Below are 20918 nucleotides of genomic sequence, written 5' to 3' on the forward strand. Positions count from 1 at the left end.
TAGTGCAGAAAAAGCTGCTTGCACACAGGTATAGAGGGAGCGGATGAAGCCTTATGAGTCAGAGCCAGCACACACTCACTCCTTCATCCACTCATGCATTTGGGAAGAAAACTCGAATTCTAGCTGGAAAATTAAATTTCTCGCAGTCCCCAATTTGTGCGTCCAAGCCATCAGGACCCCTTGCCCTGAGGTCAGGCCACGTTTGGCTAGGTTTAGGAAGGACTGGGCACACTTCCATAGATGACGGCACGCAAAGAAGCGGCGAATTCATTATAACCAGTTAGTCATCCATAGAGACGGTGGCATTGCCCGTGGTGGGATACACTGTTCCCTGCACTGTTTGTCTAGGTGGGAGCTCCGTTGGCCCACTCCCATGTGAGCCAGGGTCATCTGGCACTAGGAAAGAAAAGCGGGACGAGGGGGGGGGTGGTGGCTCTATGGGCTTCCCTTCGACTCAGGCAGGCAACTTCTAAGAGCGATACCAACATCCCCCCAGGGAACCTTTCCAGGAACCGCTTTGGCTCAGGAGGAGCCAGCTTGTGCCCTAGCCTGACCACCACTGGGGGAAGCCAGCGCCCACCCTCATTCAACTCCCTGCAACCCGAGGGTTCCCTGGCCAAGGGCGGGTGGCAGGACACAATGCAAAGACCGCCGAGTGGGAGAAAAAGCGAACACAACAGACATGCAAACCAGGAGAACCCCGGTGGCGGAGAGTGGGGACCCTTGGCGACGTCCGGAACGCGCGGCTGGCGGGGTCACCGGAGTTGAGCTCCGTCTGAGGCCAGGATGACTCAGCCTCGCTGGGGTCGGTCTTTACTGCCAGCCCGCGCGAAGGCTCCACAAAGTTACTAATCACACCCCAGAGATCCTCAGGGGGTCGGTGGGGGCGAGGAAGGCTTCCAGAGCTGGGTCCCTGGGTGGGGGGAGGTCGCGGGGTGCTCAGGGCTTTCCCGACTGACTTCCTCTCTCCTCATCCGTTCCTCTGCGGGCGTCCAGCAAGCTTCTGGACTGCGCCCGGCAGCCTCCGGCCCTGGGAGCCGGCGAGCCCCGGGACTCGGATGAATGCCCCCGGCCCCGCAATCGCGGGTGTTCGCGGCTCAGGATGCCCGGGCGCTGCGTCTCCCGCACTCCCTCCCCAACCCGCGGCTCCATGGTCCGGAGCTCCTGGGGCTGGCTGCGCCACCCGCGCCCCGCGCCGCCAACACTGCAGCGCCTCCCCGGGGGCAGTGGAGCAGCTGCGGCGGACACGCAGCGGTGCCCCGGGCGGTCGCCCGAGCCGAGTCCCCAGGCCCTCGTCCCATCCCCAGCCCGCCCCGCTCTGCCAGGCTCCGGTGCGGCCCCATCTTCCTCCGCGGCGCGCTCCATCCTCCCGCAGAGCGGAGACCCGCCGGGACCCGCGCGCCGCGTGTGCGGGGGGAGTGTGTGCGTGCGTGGGGGAATCGCACCACTTGACCGGCTTCGCGTTCACCGACCCCGCCGCTCCTGCCCGGGCGAGGCCTCGGCTGGGACCCGCCAAGTGTGGAGCGCCCCACCCCCACCCCGGGTACGGGGTCGCGTCACCCCGGGGGCTGGGGAACCCCGACCCCAGCCGGCCCAGCCCGGGAGAGCAACGGAGCCCGCGGGCGGCGGACTGCGGAGTTGTAAAGAACTCCGCGGCCGCAGTGGGCCGGGCCGGGCGGGGCGGTGGTGGCGTGGTGTCCGAGGACGCGGGTCCACGAGTCCCCGCCCGCCCCGCCGTCGGACTCTCGGGGCCGCCGAGGCGGGGCCGGGCATCTGCGGCGGCTGCGAGAGGCGCGACTCGCTCCTGCCTCCTCCTCTTCCTCCTCCCCATCTCCCTCCTCCCTCCCGCCCGCCGCCTCCTCTCCGCCCTCCTCCCGGCTCCATCGCTTGGGCTCCCCAAGTGCGCGGGGCGCGCGAGAGGCAGGCGGGGCGGCGCGGAGCGGAGCCGGCAGCCCGTGCGCTCGCCCACCGCCGCCCGCAGCAGCTCCCCGCCGCTCCCGCCGCCGCCGCTCGCATGGACCGGCCCGGCTCTCCGCGCCGCGCGTCCCGGGGGGCCTGGGCGCTGCTGGCCGCCGCCGCGCTCCTCTACGCCGCGCTGGGGGCCGCGGTGCGCGCGGAGCAGCAGATCCCGCTCTCCGTGTAAGTGCCACGGGGGCCCCACGTGTGGACGCCCGGGCATCTAGCCCTGGCACCTGCCTTCTGGGGGGAACCGGCGGGGCTGGGGTGGGAACTTCTCACCCCTTTTTTCCCTATTCCCCCCCTCCCCCAGAGGCTCATCTCTAGTGACAGCGCCAAGTTTGGAGCCTGTTTACAGACTCCAACTTCCGTGGGCTGTTTTATTACCGCCCTTCCTTGGCCACCTGGGCGGCTCACTTCTTTTCTGGGAGGGGGTGGGGAATCGGTGGACTTTTTTCCCCCCTGAGTAGTAGGTGATGCTCATTTAGGCAGTTCGAATCCCCAGACATCTGTTCCAAGGAAAGCGTGTTTGGAGAACTGAACTCTGTTGCCCTCCCTCAGCATCCCATCTTCCTGACTGTGCTCTGCAGTTTGGAGCTTTTGTTAGTTTTTTTTTTTTTCTACCCAAAAGCGTTTTCTTTTTTATTTTCCTCTTTCTTGAATGCCCTGTCGTGCTGACGGTGGCATCTCTTTTCTGGTGCCCTTTCTTCCCTAGGGTGAAGCTCTGGGCCTCCGCTTTCGGTGGAGAGATTAAGTCCATTGCCGCCAAATACTCTGGCTCCCAGCTTCTGCAAAAGGTAAGGTTTCTGTGGTGGCAGGCAGCAATGTTTTTCTTATTTTTTCCTCTTTTTCCCCCTGGCACCAGAAAATGGAGGCAGATTTAGTTTTCCAAACAAACGTGGGCCCCGAAGCTGCATCTGTGTTCAGAGGTGTCTCTGCTCTGCCCGTGTCTTGGCACTGTACCGTGCGGTGACTTCTCCCTACCAACCAGTTATTTTTAGATGACACTTGATTCTAAACACAAAGAAAAGAAGGCTACTCACTCGCGCCGTCCTGGCTGGGGCTTGGGAGCTGCGTGTGTGCGGCATGTTTCTCCTCTCCCAGGGTCCGTGTTGCTGCTCAAGGCGAGAGCAGATGCTTCCTGGGTGGGGGGGGGACCCACTAACTTCGTGCAAGAGGCAGGACTGGTGCCTGTTTTCACCTTGCATTTGGAGACGTGGGGTGCAGTGTATCAGAGGGAGACGCGGCAGTATTGTTTGTCAGCCCTGCGGTTGTACAATCTCATTATTCCCCAATCATCTAGACCCAGGGCTGGGGTGCATTACATCATTACAGATAAGGAGAATGAATGTTGTTATCTTCCCACTCAGCTGCTCGGCCGGGTAATAACCTAGGAGAGTGGTCCACAAACTTAAGAAATTGGCCCCGCATCCTCATAATTTGGAGAGTAATGAGAATGGAGAATTGATTATTAGGCTTTTTATCAGGAGCTGCATCAATTTTAATTCAAACAGGCAACATTATGCTTAAAATTACATTGTGAGGATATATGGTCCTCTATTCTCCCCCTGCAAGAAACGAAGAGAAAAGAAAGCTGGGCAGGAGGGAGCAGAGGAAAAACTAGCAAGGCCATGAGACAACCCCAAATACTCTTGTCACAACAGAAGATGAGACTGGCCTTTAGGGGACAATTCTCTGAAAATGGGTGCAAACAGCTTAAAGCATTAAGTTAACTTTTAAGCATTTTAAAATGTGGGTTTTTCTTTTTTTGGGCCAATGTACTATATGTGTTGTACATGCTGCTTGGTAACCAAGTACATATTTTATTTATGGCATTCCATTTCAGAGAATAGCATTTTTTGGGGGGACATTATATGGAATGGTTGCATGAAATCCAGATATTGTAATGAAGCATCATCCAAGAATGGGATGCCAAGCTATGCTGGCTTAAAAATTACCAGAGTCCTTGAAACCTAGGTAAAGATGGCTCACCTGGAAAGGAGTTCACTGAATTATAGCCAGTTGATAAAAATTGTGGCAAGGACCTGCATATGTAGAAGGTGATCATTTGTATACCTGTGAGCCCAGAGCTTACAGGCATCACTTCCTTCTTTCTTTCTGAATCTGGACCAGTCTCCGGCTGTACTCTGGCTCTGTGCCTGCTTGTCAGATGTTTTATGTGAAGAGCCCTGGACTGTGGCATTGCCTATGCTTTGAAAGAGAACATTTTGTATAACTTTAAAGAAATATTTCTCATCTGCATTATGTTGTACTTAGAGCAACTCTCTCCTCCCTCTCTCGCTGTCTTTCTCTCTCTTGGTTGTGCTCACAAAGCTTCTATTTCACATTTGGTAGGAACACATTATATATATGTGTGTGTGTGTGTGTGTGTGTGTGTGTGTGTATTCCTTCTCTGTGAAGTTAGAACACATGCATATACACACGGCACAAAAGCACATCAGCTGTACTATCAGTTATTCTAAAATCGTAAATGGGAAACAGCTCAAGCGCTTCCCATATCTCCTTCTCATGAGCATCTTCCTGATACTGAATTCCTGAATTCGCTTTGGCCCTGCTTTGCTTTGTCTAGTTCACAGCTTGACAATTGTGTAATTATTTCCAGCTGTTTGTGGATTTGTTGTCACTTCTTTCTTCTGCCTGGCATTTTGTAATCTGGTGTGGGAAAGGTGTGATGTTGCTCTCAGTTAGGGTCTGAGGTGAGTATCTGCTTTAGCTCTTGGAATTGCAATTCTTTGCTGTGGGTGCGTGTATGTGTGTTGTGTGTGTGTGTGGGGGGGTGTCCTGAAATATCCATGGCTTCCAGTTGCTTGACAAGGACGTTCATGAGTAATAGGAAGGGTGTGTTTTGAAGATGTTAGATGGGGAGCATTTTTTGCAGGTCCCTTTGGGCCAGTTTGGACCATGACTTCATTATTAAAAAATTATCAAAGAAAATTGATTGAGGGAGTTCACAGTATAAATGATCTGAGGGGCTTCCAATGTGGGAACTATACCATCATTTGGAAAAACAAAGAGATAATTGCCTCTCTTGCATACTTTCAAATTTCCAGCTATTTGCATAAGGCATTATTCCTCTAAATCAAAGCTCTGTGCATTTATCCATTACTTTACTATATCCTTAACAATTGAGATGCCTTCAGAATAAGTTAGGAAACTTGATTGGAGATGCATTAACATTGTGTTAAGAGAACTCAAAGGTAACAATACCTTGTTCCATAATAGGCTATAATTGCACCTTCAAAGCATGGACATTTACACTTTATTTTCAGCTAAGAAAAATATACTGTGTGCTACCATACAATTTTATGTAATATGTTCAATTTTGGAATGGGAGTTTTTGATCTAGGGCCTTAACTTTACAAAGTAATTATTGTAGATATAAGTTAAGTAAGAATTGGCCATTTACTTTAAGATGTTTGGAGACCGGGAAAACTGCCATTTTGGCAACATGTTAGGTAATATGATTTGAGGCACAGTATTGTTACTTATCTTCCCAGTGTAAAACACACACACACACACACACACACCTAACCTTGTACTTCCCTGCCACATGAGGCAAGTGAATTGTCTCCATTGTTTTATGTCTGATACTATGCCTTTCATTACTTCTGATGCTTTTTTTTCTCTTTGTCTATATTGGGCATGGGAATAACAGCTGACTACAGTCACCCGAAGTGAATGTTTTTGATCTTACAAAGTACAATAAGCCATGTTTTGGTAGAGTTGTATGTATCCAGTATAGAATGGAAGCTGGTGAAGTGCAAACAGTGGGGTGAATCTTGAGAGGTTTTGCACTAGAGAAGTGTGGGTGCTGGCATGAAAGTGCTGGTGCCCTGTGTGTAACCACCAGCCGCTGCCTGAGCTGGCAGATAGTTCTGGGGTCTCCATTCACCTCAACTGTTAATTACCTTACTCTTGGGCATATTCTTGCCAGGGTTCAGCTGCCCCATCTTCTTCCTTTTTTTTTTTCCCCAGAGAATGCACTTTGTGTGGGTTCTTTTGGAGAGGCATGGATTCATTACCTTTCTATTTTGATATTCAGTGAGAAGTGTTGTAGTAGGTCTGAAAACCTGGCTGTTAAGTTCGTAGGCTCCATGTCCTTAACATTCACAACAGAAGGCATTAGACCTGCATGATTTTCATTTCCTCCTCCTCAGAAGGATTTCCACAGGAGCTGAGTTTTTCATTATGTTTAGACCTATACCCAGGGGATGATTGTTCATGGGGATGAAGAGTTCCAATTATATAAACCAGGACTGTGATTAGAATCACACAACATCACATGACAGAAATACAAGTAAGGGGCTCTGCAACTCATGTCCAGAAAGAATTGACAGTTAACTTGGACATTCCTTGGGATGCTCTACCAGGTTTTTGTGTTGTCAGCTATTCATTGAGATGGCTTTGGTACATGAACTCAGTGTCTCCCTCTCCACAAGGCAGAGTAGCAAAGCAAAAAGGCTGATTCCTGAAGCCATTTCTATAATCATGACTTTTTAGCAATGTGGAAATCAATGGAGGTTTAAATAATTTAAAAGGAGTATTCATGAATTAGGAACTGGGTATCCATGCTGTTCTGATAATTAAGTGCAACCCTACAGATCATGACAAGGTCTCTGTTTTTGTTGTCAAGATGGTTATTTGCCATCTAAAAAACAGGCACTCAACCTGTGTGGCTGATGCTCAGTTCCCAGCATCTCCTCTGATCAGTACACTTTCCCCCTTAAGATTATCTTTTACAGTTTTGAAGTTTCTGAAATGATTATTTTTGGTCTTTCTCAGCAACTTTTGTTCTCATTAGCCCAAGTCACCAGGATAGACCTTTCAGAGTTGCTCAATTATTCTTGTAAAGTCCCATATGATCACTTTCCAAGTATTTGTATGAAACTTTTTGATTTACTTTTCTGCGTGCCTGTCTCCCTTCCCTTCCCCTGCTTCCTCCCCCCTTCCCTTTTCTTTGTCAGATATACTCTCTGCTGCTCTTCATCTTATTAGGAACTGCTGTAGCCTGTCTTGCTCATCAAAGTGAAGGGAATGAACATTATGGGCCTGATTTTCTTATTGGAGGCAAACTTTAGATTTTAATTCCAATATGGTTTTACCCATTTGGATTTATTAGCATAATGATCTCTTGATGGTGTTAATTAATTAATGAATAGATTACTTTTATTCTCATGCCAGTTTGATTTTAGGCAAACGTGTATATCAAACCACAGTTCCGAATATTACTGGACATGGACAAGTACCATTAGTGTTTCTTGTTTTCTGATGCAGCCGTCACTGTGCAGTAAGACACAGTAAGATACATGTCTCCAGTACCTGTGGCCCTTACTGGTGTTTTGTTTCTTTACAGTTTGAAGCGGTGTCATGAGAGTGGAAATTTGGAGTTGTAGTCTTTCTGTAGTTTTGAATTTCTCCCTTGTTGGTTCCCATTGCGGATGACCAACAGATGGCTGAGTGTGCTGGGCTTGCTTAAGGGAGCACACTCTGGTGTGAGCAGAATCCTTTGAGGCTTGTCATTCATCTAGATTCACCATCAACAAATGAGCCTTTTCTGTATCTAGGCACACATGGCCTGTCAGCAGTGAATAGTATGTCTGTCACGGTCCGCTACTTTTTTGTAGTCACAGTACCAGAGTAAATAGCCTCTCAAGTTGAGACCTGCACCAACTTCTAGGTGGAGAACATTGGTGTAGGTGTGAGTTGTCTGTGATGCTATGATTTGACTTAGAGGCTTTCACTGTGGCTAAGACCATGAAAGAAATTAAATAGATGTTATACAGTGCCAGCCTGTGAATTAGCATATGAGATTTTATCTCATTTTAATGTCATTTTTATATAAGAGATTTAATGGTCTGTGTTTCATTTTGAGTGACTGCAGTGAACTTCTAAGTGTCATTCACAGAGAGACATTCCTGACATCAGGCTATGGTAACACTGAGAGAGCCTCCATCAGTCGTCCTCAGTCCATTAAACAGAATGTCCCCTCTTCAAGGAAAAGGGGCATACTGTGAGGGAGAGGAGGGGTTTGATTTCTCAGGGCTCCCTGAATATTCATGGGTCAGCAGACTCCTTCAGAAGTGGACTAGGGGCCTATCTGCAAAGCAGCAGTCCACTCTATGCTGGCCACTGTCAGCATGCTGGGAGTCTGTGTAGCTGATGGGTTACAAAGGGGAAGTCTGTACACCTGGCCAGCAGAGTTATCAAAGATGAACTCTGAGAAAGATCTAGTATATTCCTAAAAATATGACACAAGCACTTCAGTTCTCATTTGCTTTGTACAGTGCTACAGGGTACCTGCTCTAAGGCATATTAAATAAGGCATTGCATTTGCAAGGCATATTCCATGGATATACCACCTCAGTAATCCTAGTATAGGATTATGCAAACAATTCAGAAACCAAACTGTGCATTTCAAGACCACATAGGAAAGATGCTGCCCACTGATGAGGAAGACATTGTCTTCTTGTCTTGCTACAGAGGCAAGCCCAGGAGAGTGAGTAGGGTACCTAGAGAACCCAGTGGCCCCAGTCCACCAGGCCTGGGTTTGTCCAGTGTGTGTGTGTGTGTGTGTGTGTGTGTGTGTGTGTGTGTGTGTGAGCGGGGGAGAGGGTTGAGGACTGATGAGAATGGTCAAACTACATAGAGCCTGCTGCAAACTATAGATGCCCTTGTTAAAATTATTAACAGTCTCAGAAAAATACTCTACTCTTTCTGTTGTACCTGTTATCAAATAGTATTTCATCCTTCGTGTCCACTGTAGCAAAAAGTAAAATTTCATATTTCATCCATAAAAAGATTATTAAGAATCTCAAGATGATGACCACAGAGTAGTAGTTCGTTGGGTGCTGACTAGGCCTCCCCTGCGAGGAAAGCACTCTTCATTCTGGCTGGCTGGTTTTCCTCCCGGGTGGCTCACCCTTCAGTCCCCTTCACTCATGAAGCTTCCTTTGCTCATCTTTGGCCCATTACTGGTGAACTGCTATCTAGCAATTGGCAGGGAGCTTGGAGCATCTTCGGAGCTGCATATCTTTGGAGATGCTGTGTGCTGAAGGAATGGGTTCTGGCCTCAGAGCTCTGTCGCCTTATCTCTTCTGTGTGAATTTCCTGAGTAGCCATGAGCAAGTTACTTAGCCTAATAGTCGAAGCAGGAAACATTCACTCTGCAGTCATAGTGATCAGTACTTTCACCCCATGCAGTTCTTCTGAGAAGTAGAGTGTGGTGGTACACACCTATATACCCCACCACTGGGGAGGTGGAGGAAGGTGGATTGTGAGTTCCATGACAGCCTGAATTATATACAATGACACTGTCTCAAACAAACAAAAATCAAAATGAAATTCTCCTATCAAGCTAATGGGGCGGGACTACCATTCACCCCATTTTATAGATTGAGCAGCCAAGGTTTGCATAAATTAAGAAGTCTGTCTGAGCTGAGCTGGGCTTATAGAATCTGTATGTGTGCCACATATTACTTTCTTATTTTTAATATTTTAATGTTTATTTATTTGCATGCAGAGCAACCCAGAGAAGAGAGACATAGAGAGAGAATGGGTGCACCAGGGCCTCTAGCCACTGCAAACAAACTCCAGATGAATGTAACACTTTGTGAATCTGGCTTTATGTAGGTACTGTGGAACTGGACCCAGGTCACTAGGGTTTGCAGGTAAGTGCGATAACTCCTGAGTCATCTCTCCAGCCCCATAATTCTTTTTGATCTCAGTTCCTGTTTGAAAAATAAACAAACACAAAACAGTGTGAACCGTACCTAAATTTCTCTATGGTAGGGGTGTTTGGAAGGATGAAATGAGGTTTAAGATCTGGGAAATTACTTCAGAAATCATGAAATTGGGCTGGAGAGATGGCTTAGTGGTTAAGGCAAAGCCAAAGGACCCAGATTTGGTTCCCCAGGACCCATGTAAGCCAGATGCACAAGGAGGCACAAGTGTCTGGAGTTTGTTTGCAGAGGCTAACATCCCTTTGTGTGCTCATTCTCTCTATCTGCCTCTATCTTTCTCAATTATATGAAGGAAATAATGAAAGCCTGGGATAGTGGCTGAGTGGACACAGTCCTGGAGCTGTATAGTTTTGGATTTGAGTCCCTGATCTTCAGTTCCTGGCTGGGTCACCTTGTGGTGTAGCATGTTAGAAGCTGTGCATTAAGTGGGAAAGGAGGATGATCTAGTCCAGGGGATAAAACACTCAGTTCAGTGCCTGTTGCGTCTATGGCTTCCTTCAGGGAGTCCTCATGGGCATTCTCCATTGCCCCTGTAAGCATAATCTCTGGAGGTTTTCATAGAATGGCTGTGGGACCTGCTCCCATGCACACCTGTGGATTCATTGAGTGAATGGGTGCATGGTGATAAGTGAGGGCCAGGTGTTCACATGCAGGAAGGCAATCCTCACCTTGTAGTAGATGTGAACCAAGTACCTCAGAGCAGAAGGGATGAGGCAGGTGCAGCCTGTGTCTGGGTGGATGCCATATGTATGCAGTGAGGTCAGCTCCTTCTTGAAGGCAAGAGACAGTGCCTGGAGTAGCATGTCAGGTAAGGAATTAGCATAAGCTGCCTCCTCCTTTATGTGTCCTGTCACCTGGGCAGGCTAAAGAAGTGTCTGCTTCTGCTCTATGGCCCAGAAGGAAGTCCTTAGCCCCAGGAAGCCCAGTGTGTCCAGCTATGTGCCCTGCCACCAAGTGTGTGCAGCAGCCACTGCAGACAACCCTTAATATCTTCTTTGGCAGTGGTGCAGGTATTTCCTGCTGGGATGATGCTCAGACATTTTAGGGGGCTTCCTGAGGAGTAGAGCTCCAGACCAACAGTAGGTACCAGGGCATGTTCACTGTCAGGGAGCAGAGAGGTGAAGCCATGTGTAGGGACAGCCATCTGTCACTCCCCCCCCCCCCACAGGAGACAGGGCACCCGGAGTTCCTTGGCTCTTCCTGCTGCCCTGCCCTGCTCTTCAGCACTTGCCTGGCGGCTCTGGGCTCTGGTTGCATCTGCATTCTGTACTGACGTCCTTTTTAAAAATATTTTTGTTTATTTATTTGGGAGTGACAGAGAGAGAAAGAGGAAGGAAGGGAGAGAGAGAGAGAGAGAGAGAGAGAGAGAGAGAGAGAGAGGCGCACAGAGAAAGGGCATGTTAGGGCCTCCAGCCACTGCAAACAAACTCCAGATGTGTGCGTTCCCTTGTGCATCTGGTCCAGGGGAATCGAGCCTTGAACTGGGGTCTTTAGGTTTCTCAGGCAAGCACTTAACTGCTAAGCCATCTCTCCAGCCCTGTACTGACATTCTTAAAGGGACTGAGCACATGCAGCTTGCTTGTCCCCACCCTCTACTTATGAGGAGGGGCTTTTGCCATGGGAGTTGCCTAGTTTTCAAAATAGCTTATGCATGAAGCTTTTGTCATCAGCATTGGAAGTTGGCAAAGAAGCAGTTAATTACAAGAAATCTGCTCAAGCCTTAGTGGTTCCATTTGGGCAAACTGGAAAAAAATGTGTTCAAGAGCCATTTGTTTCTGTGAACATTACAGAAGTAGAGTCTGGCTGTCCCCCTCTGGGCTTCTCCAAACTGATCAAGAGCATTATCAGTTCAAGTGTATAGGAGGGCTGGAGAGGAAGGAAATGTACACATTTTTTTTCTTTCTTTGGGCATTTGGTATGAGCTGAGCACTCTGTGTTGGAGATGATGCAAGGTGTCCCATTTGGCCCTCACTTTCTTCTCTTTTAAGTTTTTTGTTTTTTTTTTTAAATTTTTAAATTTATTTATGAGGCAGAGAAAAAGAGAAAGAGAGAATGAATGAGTGTGCCAGGGCCTGTAACCACTGTAAATGAACTTCGGATGCATGAGCCACCATGTGCATTTGGCTTACATGGGTTCTGGGGAATCAAACCTGGGTCCTTACGCATTGCAGGAAAGTGTCTTAACTGCTGAGCCATCTCTCTAGCCCCGGCCCTCACTTTCACTCAAAGGTGCCTGTATGAGCCATCTTTACAGGTCGGCTTTGAGGCTCCAAGAGGTGAAGCGGCTTGCTTTGTGGTAGGGTTAGGACTCAGATTCAGGGGCTCTTCTCTGCAGCTAACCAGTGCCGGGTCACATCTGTGGTCTCACAGGTAGGAAGGACCTGGGAGTCCAGGCATTGATGTTTTAGCTGTGTTCACTCTCCAGAGGCCCCGTTCTCACATGTGGCCCAAGAATCCTCTTCCAGCAGCAAACCCAGCTTGGCGGGTGACTGGGCTCCTATGAGGAGTGTGGGCTTGTGCCTGCTGAGGGATGTGACGTAAAGGAGAATGGAGGGCGAATGTGTAGCCTCGGTGTGGGACGTGGGGCTGCCGGCCAAGAGCAACTCTGCCAACCCGCAGACTAGGATCCTATCTCCACCACGTCGTGGACTCCACTCTCCTCTAAAGACCAGGGGCCATTTTCCTCCCCTACTTTCATTGAAATCTCAAACTGGTGCTCATCTCTGCTTGGCTCCCTAAGTGTGTCCAGTGTGAACATGGCTCCCTGATGACTTCTTTTCCTAAAACTTCAGGGTCATATATATTCAAAAGAAATGTATGGAATGAATGAATGGTCTGTGGAATCCTCATGCTTTAAACCTGACTCTGCATTCTTTTCTTTTCTTTTTTTTCAAAAAAAAATTTATTTAAGAGAGAGAGAATGGTTATGCCAGGGTCTCCAGCCATTGCAAATGAACTCCAGGGGATATGCCACCTGGTGCATCAGGCTTACATGAGACCTGAGGACTCAAACATAGGTCCTTTGGCTTTGTAGGCAATTGTCTTAACTGCTAAGCCATCCCTGCATTTCTTTCTTCATTTTGTTTTTTTAGTTTCAAGGTAGGGTCTCGCTCTAGCCCAGGCTGACCTGGAATTCACTACGTAGTCTCAGGGTGTCCTTAAACTCACAGCAATCATACTACTACTGCCTTCCAAGTGCTGGGATTAAAGGTGCATACCAACATGTCCAACTTTAATTTTTTTTAATTATTTATTTGGAAGGAGAGAGAGGAGAGAGAGAGAGAGAGAAAGAGATAATATATGAATGGGCACTCCAGGGCCTCTAGCCACTGTAAACAAGACACTGATGTGTGTACACTTTGTGAATCCAGCTTTACATGGGTACTGGGAAATTGAATCTGGGTCATTAGGCTTCACAGGAAAATGCCTTACCGACTAAGCAGTCGCTCCAGCCCTTAATTTTCTTTTCAAAATAATTTTTAATCTTAAGATGTTTATTTGATAGGGTGTTTCTGTACAGCTCAGGCTGGCCCTGAATTCCTGATTCCTACCTCAATGTCAGGTGCTGGGTTACAGGTGAATACCACCATGCAGACTCCTTTCTTTTCTTCTTCTTTTTAAATGAGAACCATATTGTAGGGACATATTGCACATTGTTCCTGTTTTCATTGGGTTATACTCTTATGTTCCCTATTTCCTACCCCTGTTCACTGAGGGCTTTCCTCAGCAGGATTATTGCTAATCACTGTGGAGCCCTGAATGTATCTGTCAGTCTATGTGGGGTCAGCAATGCCTCAGAATACATCTTCTAACCCTGTGGCTCGTACATTCTTCCCATCCCCTCTTCCATAGTGTTCCTGGAGCCTTGAAGGGTGTGTTAGAAGTCTCCTTTAGTGTTGAGCTCACAGCATGCTCTGATTCTCTGTGTCCTGAGTCTCCTCGGTGTCTGCTGCATCTCCCCAGAGGAGGCTTCAGGCTAGTGCTGAGAGCAGCGCTCATGTTTAATCTTCTGCTTCCTCTGTAATGTCTCCTGGGCCCTGGCAGGTGTGATAGAGATGACTCATCTTGTGCTAGACAGTTGGTTTTCTTTTCTTGTTGTACTTATGGTTCTTGGGTCCCCGCAGTATTTGCTTCCATCTGTAAAGACCAGATTCTGTAGCCAACAGCGAGAGCAGCATGGAGCAAAAGGGATGAACAGACATTTAGACTTTTAAATGGACATAACCTCTCCTTTTAGCCAAAGAACAGTGGAAGCTTTTCTCTGGGATCTATGAACTTCTAATTCATAGGCTTCTAACTGGGTTCTCAGTACCAGGTACGAATTCCCTCCCACCGAGAGGGCCTCATCTCCAATCAGAGAGCAGTTGATTACCTCCATAGCCTGTGTGCCACTATGGCACTGGTGGATCCATCTGGCCTGGCTTGCAGAATCCCCTGTTTGCTCAGCTGTGGCTGACCATTATCCTCTAGCAGCTCACAAAGCACTCTCTGTAATTGTGAGACCAGGCCAGCAGGAGGCTAGCTTCCATCTCAATTTCAGCATGGTCTCTCAGTGTCCCACAACTGCAGCTTGGGGTGTCTTCACCACATTTAGATTAGGTGGGTAATCAAGTGCTTTATTCATGGCCTGCATTGTTTTGGGGGACTCATGGGCCTCCCTGATGAACAGCTCACTGTGGGGGGGGTCATCCCAATTTTGGCACTGGGTTTTCCATCAATACCCTATGGTTTTAGGGTAAAGCTTTCTCCAGGGTATTTTGGCTAAAACTGTCCCTCAGCCCCCTATCTCGTTAAGAGTTATATCTTTTAATTAGCTAACCAGGAGGAAGGTTTCTGTGGTACTGATTCATGCCTTTATTCGTTTCCTTTTTGCTTTTCTGATGGCTGCAAACTTGTGGCTTGTGGGAGGGAACCAGGTGTCTGGCTTTTAGAAAGATCTAGATTTCTGTTACAGTGAGCCAAGCATAACTGAAGAATTATTTTTTTTAAGAACACTCACTTTGGAATTAAATTCTGCTCTGCTAGTCACAAACTTTACCTGATTAGACTATCATAAAATCATAAAATGACACAATAATACAAATTCCCTTGTCATGAGGTTGGGGGAGGATGAAACGATGTAACACCTGAAGGTGTGTAGAGCAACATGTGGCCTGAGGAAACCCTTAATTTTCTGTCTTCTCGATCATGGCATTATTAGTGAGGCACAAGAGAAACTCTTTGAATCGTTGTCACTGTGACATTGCATGTTGTGCGCATTTCATGTGGTGGTGGCACAACAACCAAGGAAAGCATTTCTGATGTTCTCAAGAAGGGTGACTTTTGTTTTCTTGCCCAAACCCTCCTGATCTTGTCCCTCTCACAGCATAAGTGGGCAGTTGTGGGATAAAAGTTTGTTCTTGCTATAACATTGTTCAGTAATTTGCAAAGCAAGGAAAAAGTCAGAAATACAGGGCAAGTCTTTGGATGTTTGTACCTGTATGATCCAGAATGTCTTGTTGTGACAAAGGTGGAAACATGAATGAAGAACAATACATGTGGGAGCTGTCGGATGTAGGTAGTTCTGGGATGCGAGTCATAGCAGGAAGCTTTGCCCTCTGCCGTCTGCTGGTTTCTGGGATTAGTGAACTGCCTGTCAGAGCATTATGATCGCCTCATGTGTGAACAGCCCAGTAGGCACAGACATCAGTGCTAGTCATTTGGCCTCTGGGATGATAAGACTAACGTTTGAATACCCTTTCTTCCTAGCTTTGGCCCGAGCCCCTGTTGAATGCTATTGTCTTTTGCTTTCATGATATGGATTTTGCACTCTGACTCAAATGACACACTCCAAGGGAATCAGTAACAGGAAATACATACAGGGCTTTTGTGTTCCTTTGTAGGTATGTGCTGTAGACATGTGCTATTTTCCTTTATTAACAACATACTGGTGGGTAACTCAACAATGCCAGGGTCTGTGTCCAAGTTCAAGCATTTCAGAACATCTGGATTCTTTTGGTCACTCTGGAATAAGATGTGATCCTGTTCAGAGAGTGTTCACAGCTCACTTATCTTTTGAAAAACCATTAATTTCACACATTACTCAGAACAGAAATTTCAGAATTATGAGGCCATAGTTGGCTTTTTCTACCTGAGTAGTAAGATTTCCAAGTATTTTTAAACAAATGCTTTAAGGCTGATAGGAAATATATAGAGACTTAGAAAGAAATTAGAGGGTGCTCTTGAGAGACATTGTTGGTCACAGGAACACAGACCTGTGTAGACTTACAGATCTTCTCTAGAGAAATTGTTGGTAGTGAGAACACAGACCTGTTTAGCACTGAGAGTCTTAGTCCAAGTCAGGCCAGGTGGGTTTGGATCTAATCACTACCCCTGGTGAATTCTGTGACTTGGTAAGTCAGTTGCTGAACCTCAGGGTTCCTATCTAGCAAACAGAGTTACTTGTAGGGCAAAACTGAGAAGAGGCATGTAGGATCTCACAAGAAGTGTTTGGAAAAGGTAGACTTTTGACTGATCATTGTTTCTATAGTTATTGTTGTTCCCAAGATGTTGCTTTCACATACTAGGGAGTGTTGTCTACTTGTTGGGGCAGCTAACATAAGGACATCATTGATGGGCTTGCAGACCTGACCAGGGATTCTAGGAGGTGGTAATGATGACAGAGCTGGCATGCCATTGGAAGTTTGTGTCTTGTGCTTTATTTCAACATAACTTATCTCAGGGTTTATTATCATTTCTGTTTAAGAGGTGGAGAAATGGAAACAGAAAATATATCCTTGTCAAAGCCTAGGCTCCAAATTACAAAGGCAGAGGGAGACTTTGTACCTGGCTTATACATAGCTCAATTCCCAGTTCCTGGGATAGAACAGGGTCACAGAAAAGGCCTTTGGGTATTTCTAGGACCTGACATTGGCCCCTTGCTTTGGTCTTTGTGTATTATTGAGTCACCAAGATATTTGATAGAGGTTTCCTGTCTGCTCTTCATCTTTCTCCAGTGGTATTCTTTGTCTTGTCACCTGGGTACCTGATTATTTGCTTGTATAATATTTGATTTAACAAGGGCAAGAACATGAGGGAATGGAGGGACCATGTGCCTTTGAGTTTTCTGTAGTTCATCCATGTTGAGGCTGGAGAGATGGCTCAGTGGTTAAGGTGCTTGCCTGCAAAGCCAAAGGACCCAGGTTTGATTTGCTGGTACCCATGTAGACCAGATGCACAAGGTGGCACATATGTCTGGAGTTCATTTGTAGTGGCTGGAGGCCCTGGCATGGCCATTCTCTCTCTTTCTCTGCCTCTGTTTTGCCTAAATAAATAAAATATTTAAAAAAGAATGGAATGATGTTGCTTTTGTTTTGGCTTCCTGAGAGTCATGAGATCTGAGACTCCTAATTAGATTCTGTTACATTTCCCTTTGTGTCTTCTCCCTTGAGGTAATAGGTGGTAGTGTGGAAAAACCATCTTGGGCTCCAGGGTCTAAGACACAACAAATCTGGCTTTGCAATCCAGCTTGACCTTTCTTAGCCACACACCAGAGCTTAAGGGTCCTTATCTTTAAATGTGGTCAGCAGCCTTTGCGCAGAGCTGGGTCCTCAGCAAGCGGCTGCTCAGCTTTAGCTTCTGGGTAGGTAGTGTTACTCCATCACTTTCTCTCTTTCCTGGTTGCTTGTTCTGGTGTACTCGCTATCTCTCTCTCTCTCTGAAGCTTCAGTTCTGTTTTGTTATATAATTAAGTTAGCTTGAAGACTACTACCCTTTGAACCCTCCCTTTTCCCCCAGAATCAGTTTCATTTCCCATCAGATCAGACTGGCAGGTCCTCCTCTGCCCCTGGCAAGTCTGGGGATGTGTAATATCCTGAGGCCCCTTTATCTCCTGGGTATGGTGGGCGTGGGGGGTGGGTAAGCTGGAGATAGGTGTGCTGAACCTTAGCTTCCTTCAGGACAAGGTCCATTTTTGGCACCTGGCTCAGCTGCCTGTGGCATGGGATTCAAGGCTTGCTGTGACATGCATGAATGTGCAGATAAACAAAGGAAGGAATAGCTGGCCCAGCCTTTTCCTTGTCCTTGCAAGCTGCAGATGCAAATAAGAATGCTGCTGAGCACAGGGGAGGAATGAAGTTCTTCCACCCCTCTCCTGGCTATTCTCTGGTGCTGGGTTTATGAGCTCCAGCATCAGGCCAGGATGCTGCAAGAACTGGGGGCTGCCTTCCAGCTGTGTCATCCAGCTCGGAGTCCTTCTCCCACAGCCCTGTGAGTGCCAGCAGGGACTGACTGTCCAACAACAGAGACCACCACAGGTCCCCACTATCCCAGCCAGGTCACTTTCTCCCTCTCCCCAGGGGCATCCCTGCCCACCTGGACCAACACCTTGAATGCTGGAGTGTCCCTTGAGAAGCACGCACCCTGGACCAGGGGTCCTGGCACCCCTGCAGCGCCAGGCCCAGCAGCCTCAGCAGGAATGCCGCAGTGCTGGCCTGTGGGTGCGTTGCGGGTGCACGAGGAGCACCAAGCGAGACTGATGGGCCGCTGCGGCCGCCGCCGCCCACCTGGGGGAGGCAGCTTGGTGAGGCAGTTAGGAAGCTGCGCAGCTGATTCCACAAAGCGCTCCCAGATGCCGCCCTCCCTGTGACATTAGGGGAGAAATGTGAATTTTGATTTCTCTCCCCTTCATCCTTCATAGGGCAGTGAGCTTCACCTGGCTTTCTAGGAGGTCCTGCCAGCTTCAAGCTGTGTGCAGAGCAGGGCCTGTCCTCCGAGAAGGGCTTTCTTTGATCTCCATGCTTGTTCATTGTTTACATCAGTGGCACTAGATTTCTGAATTGTGTGTTGCAGGCTGTCCAGAGCTACGTCTCTGCAGCTGCCCACATCGGCAACCCACAGGGGAGGCCTCAGAGCAAGGACTTCTTCCAGCACCATCATGTTAGGGGATTGCCTTGTGACCGGGGCCCCTGAAGTGAGCTCAGGCTAATGTTGCTATTTTTTTAAAAGTTTAAAATATTTTAATTTATTTATTTGGGGGGTGGAGAAAGAGAGAATGGACACAGTAGGACTCTAGCTACTGCAAATGAACTCCAGATGCATGTACCACCTTATGCATCTAGCTTATGTGGGTACTGGGGAATTGAACCTTGGTCCTCAAGCTTTGTAGGCAAGTGCCTTAACTGTTAAGCCATCTCTTCAGCCCTGCTTTTCCTATTATTGTTATTTTTTTTTGGTGGGAAGCTCATCCGACTGGCCTTTTATTTTCAATGCAAGAGAGCGAGAGTGAGCTAGAGAGAGAAATGGCACGCCAGGGCCTCCAGCCAGTGCAATTGAACTCCAGATGTGTGCACCACCTTGTGTACATGTGCAGTCTTGCACACTTGTATCACATTGTGCATATGGCTTATGTGGGACCTGGAGAATCAAATATGGGTTCTTTGGCTTTGCAGGCAAATGCCTTAACCAGTAAGCCATCTCATCCAGCCCTCCTTTTGCTATTTTTATTTGGCAGTTTCATCCTGCATGTGTTTACTTCCCTGGGTCTGGACATGTGGTTCTGAGGGTCCAGGCCCTATGGGATGAGAGTGAACAGCTCATGCAGAACTCTGAAGTCATCTATTCAGTGGGAAGCAGTTTTGTCAAAAGACATTTGCTGCAACTTTTTAGTTCCCTCATGTATTGAGACCCGACTGAGTATGGTGTTCTGAGGCTTTGAGGAGTCCTGTATGCACTGCCTCTCTGACCTAGGACTTCTCTGTGGAGACCATGATGTCTGTGCATGTGCATGCATGTGTTCATGCATGAGAATGTGCTTGTGTCCCAGTGTACCGTGTGGAACTCAGAGGGACACCTCTCATGTCAGTCATCACCTTCCACTAATGTGAGGCCAGGTCTCTTGTTCACCCCTGCAGATGCAAGGGCAGCTGGCCCACGAGCTTCCTGAGATTCTCCTGCCCCTTCTTCTTGTCTCACTGTAGGCATGCTGGGCTTATAGACATACACTGTCATATCTGGCTTTCTGTGGGCTTGAGGATCTGAACTTAGGTCACCATACTTGCAAGGTAGGTGCTTTTTCCCACTGACCTGTCTCCCCAGCCTAAGGCCATGATCTCTGTGCACCCCAGCATTCATGTGGCTGTGCAGTGACCAGGATCAGATGCTCACCTTCCGCCAGTCTGAAGAGCCTCACTTCTTCGCTGAGAAGGATGTGAGGGAACTCTGGAGTGGGAACACATGGTCAGAACAAGCCCTTTTAGCCATGAGTGTTCCGGGGTCAGGCACAGGCCCCCAATTTCACATGAAATCAGAAATGACCCAAACTTAGAACGCAGGTCCTGTCAGCTAGTCACAATGCCTTGCCCAGGCGTCTGGGCCCTGAGTCAATGAACACTCTTAGATAACAGGGAAGCAGACCCAAGTCTCGTGACCTTCTGCTCGTTGACCCCAGGGTCTCCCAGGCTTCCTAGCTGGCCACCACCAAAAAGTCACTTTATTTGCCTTTACAAAAAGATATATTTGCCACTTATGTTCAATTAAATCACATTTAAGCCACAATTTCACTTGGAGGGACTGTTTCTCCAATTATCTCTTTCTAACAGCCAAAACATTTTGTCTCAATGGGTCATCAGGAAGTTTCCCATTATTAGCACTATTTTTTACAAGTTAGTTGGCAGGAGACAGTCCAATCACTCAAATATATGCTCAGAACTCATAACCCATCTGGAAACTTGGGGCCTCCAACCCCTCTTTGCCCAAAACAAAAGTTTAAATGATGCAGCACTTTATTTGGGGTAGACTGTCATGATTTGGGGAAAGTCTGTGGCTGTCTCAGTAGGCCCGCATGCACACATTTGCTTTTGGTCAAATGCTGGATATGTTTCACTCTTGCTTCAGCAGACATCCACTGAATCCCAATGAGGCATGTAGAGCCAGCTAGGGTGCCAGGATGCCTTAGCTGCTGTGGCCACCATTCACATCCTAAGCATGAATGTGTCAGTGATGGTGTGCTGCTCACACTCCTCAAGTCCATCTAGCTGGGTCATGCCTCTGTGGCTGTGGCACCCCATCTCCCTCACTGCTAATGCTGGCCCACTTGTTTGGCTGCTGAGCCTGTTTTGCAGGGTGTCAGGCTCAAGTATGCAGCCGTAGCACCTGGAGGATTTGTTAAAGTGCATTATTTCAAGGTCTTATTCTAAGAGATCCTAACTCCATGCATATGGCCAG

At 47.9% G+C, this 20918-nt stretch overlaps 1 protein-coding gene across 2 annotated transcripts in view; it reads left to right on the plus strand.

Annotated features, from left to right (window-relative positions):
* Positions 1 to 2014: 2014 nt before the first annotated feature.
* Cacna2d3 (calcium voltage-gated channel auxiliary subunit alpha2delta 3) overlaps positions 2015 to 20918 on the plus strand; it is an 877750-nt gene continuing 858846 nt past the window's right edge. For both annotated transcript variants that reach the window (XM_004652732.3, XM_045136092.1), the window contains exons 1-2: positions 2015 to 2139; positions 2672 to 2753. In XM_004652732.3, the coding sequence (XP_004652789.3) occupies positions 2015 to 2139; positions 2672 to 2753 (207 nt within the window). The remainder of the gene's footprint in view (positions 2140 to 2671; positions 2754 to 20918) is intronic.

This window comes from Jaculus jaculus, chromosome 16, assembly GCF_020740685.1.
Source record: "Jaculus jaculus isolate mJacJac1 chromosome 16, mJacJac1.mat.Y.cur, whole genome shotgun sequence".
Lineage (NCBI taxonomy): Eukaryota > Metazoa > Chordata > Mammalia > Rodentia > Dipodidae > Jaculus > Jaculus jaculus.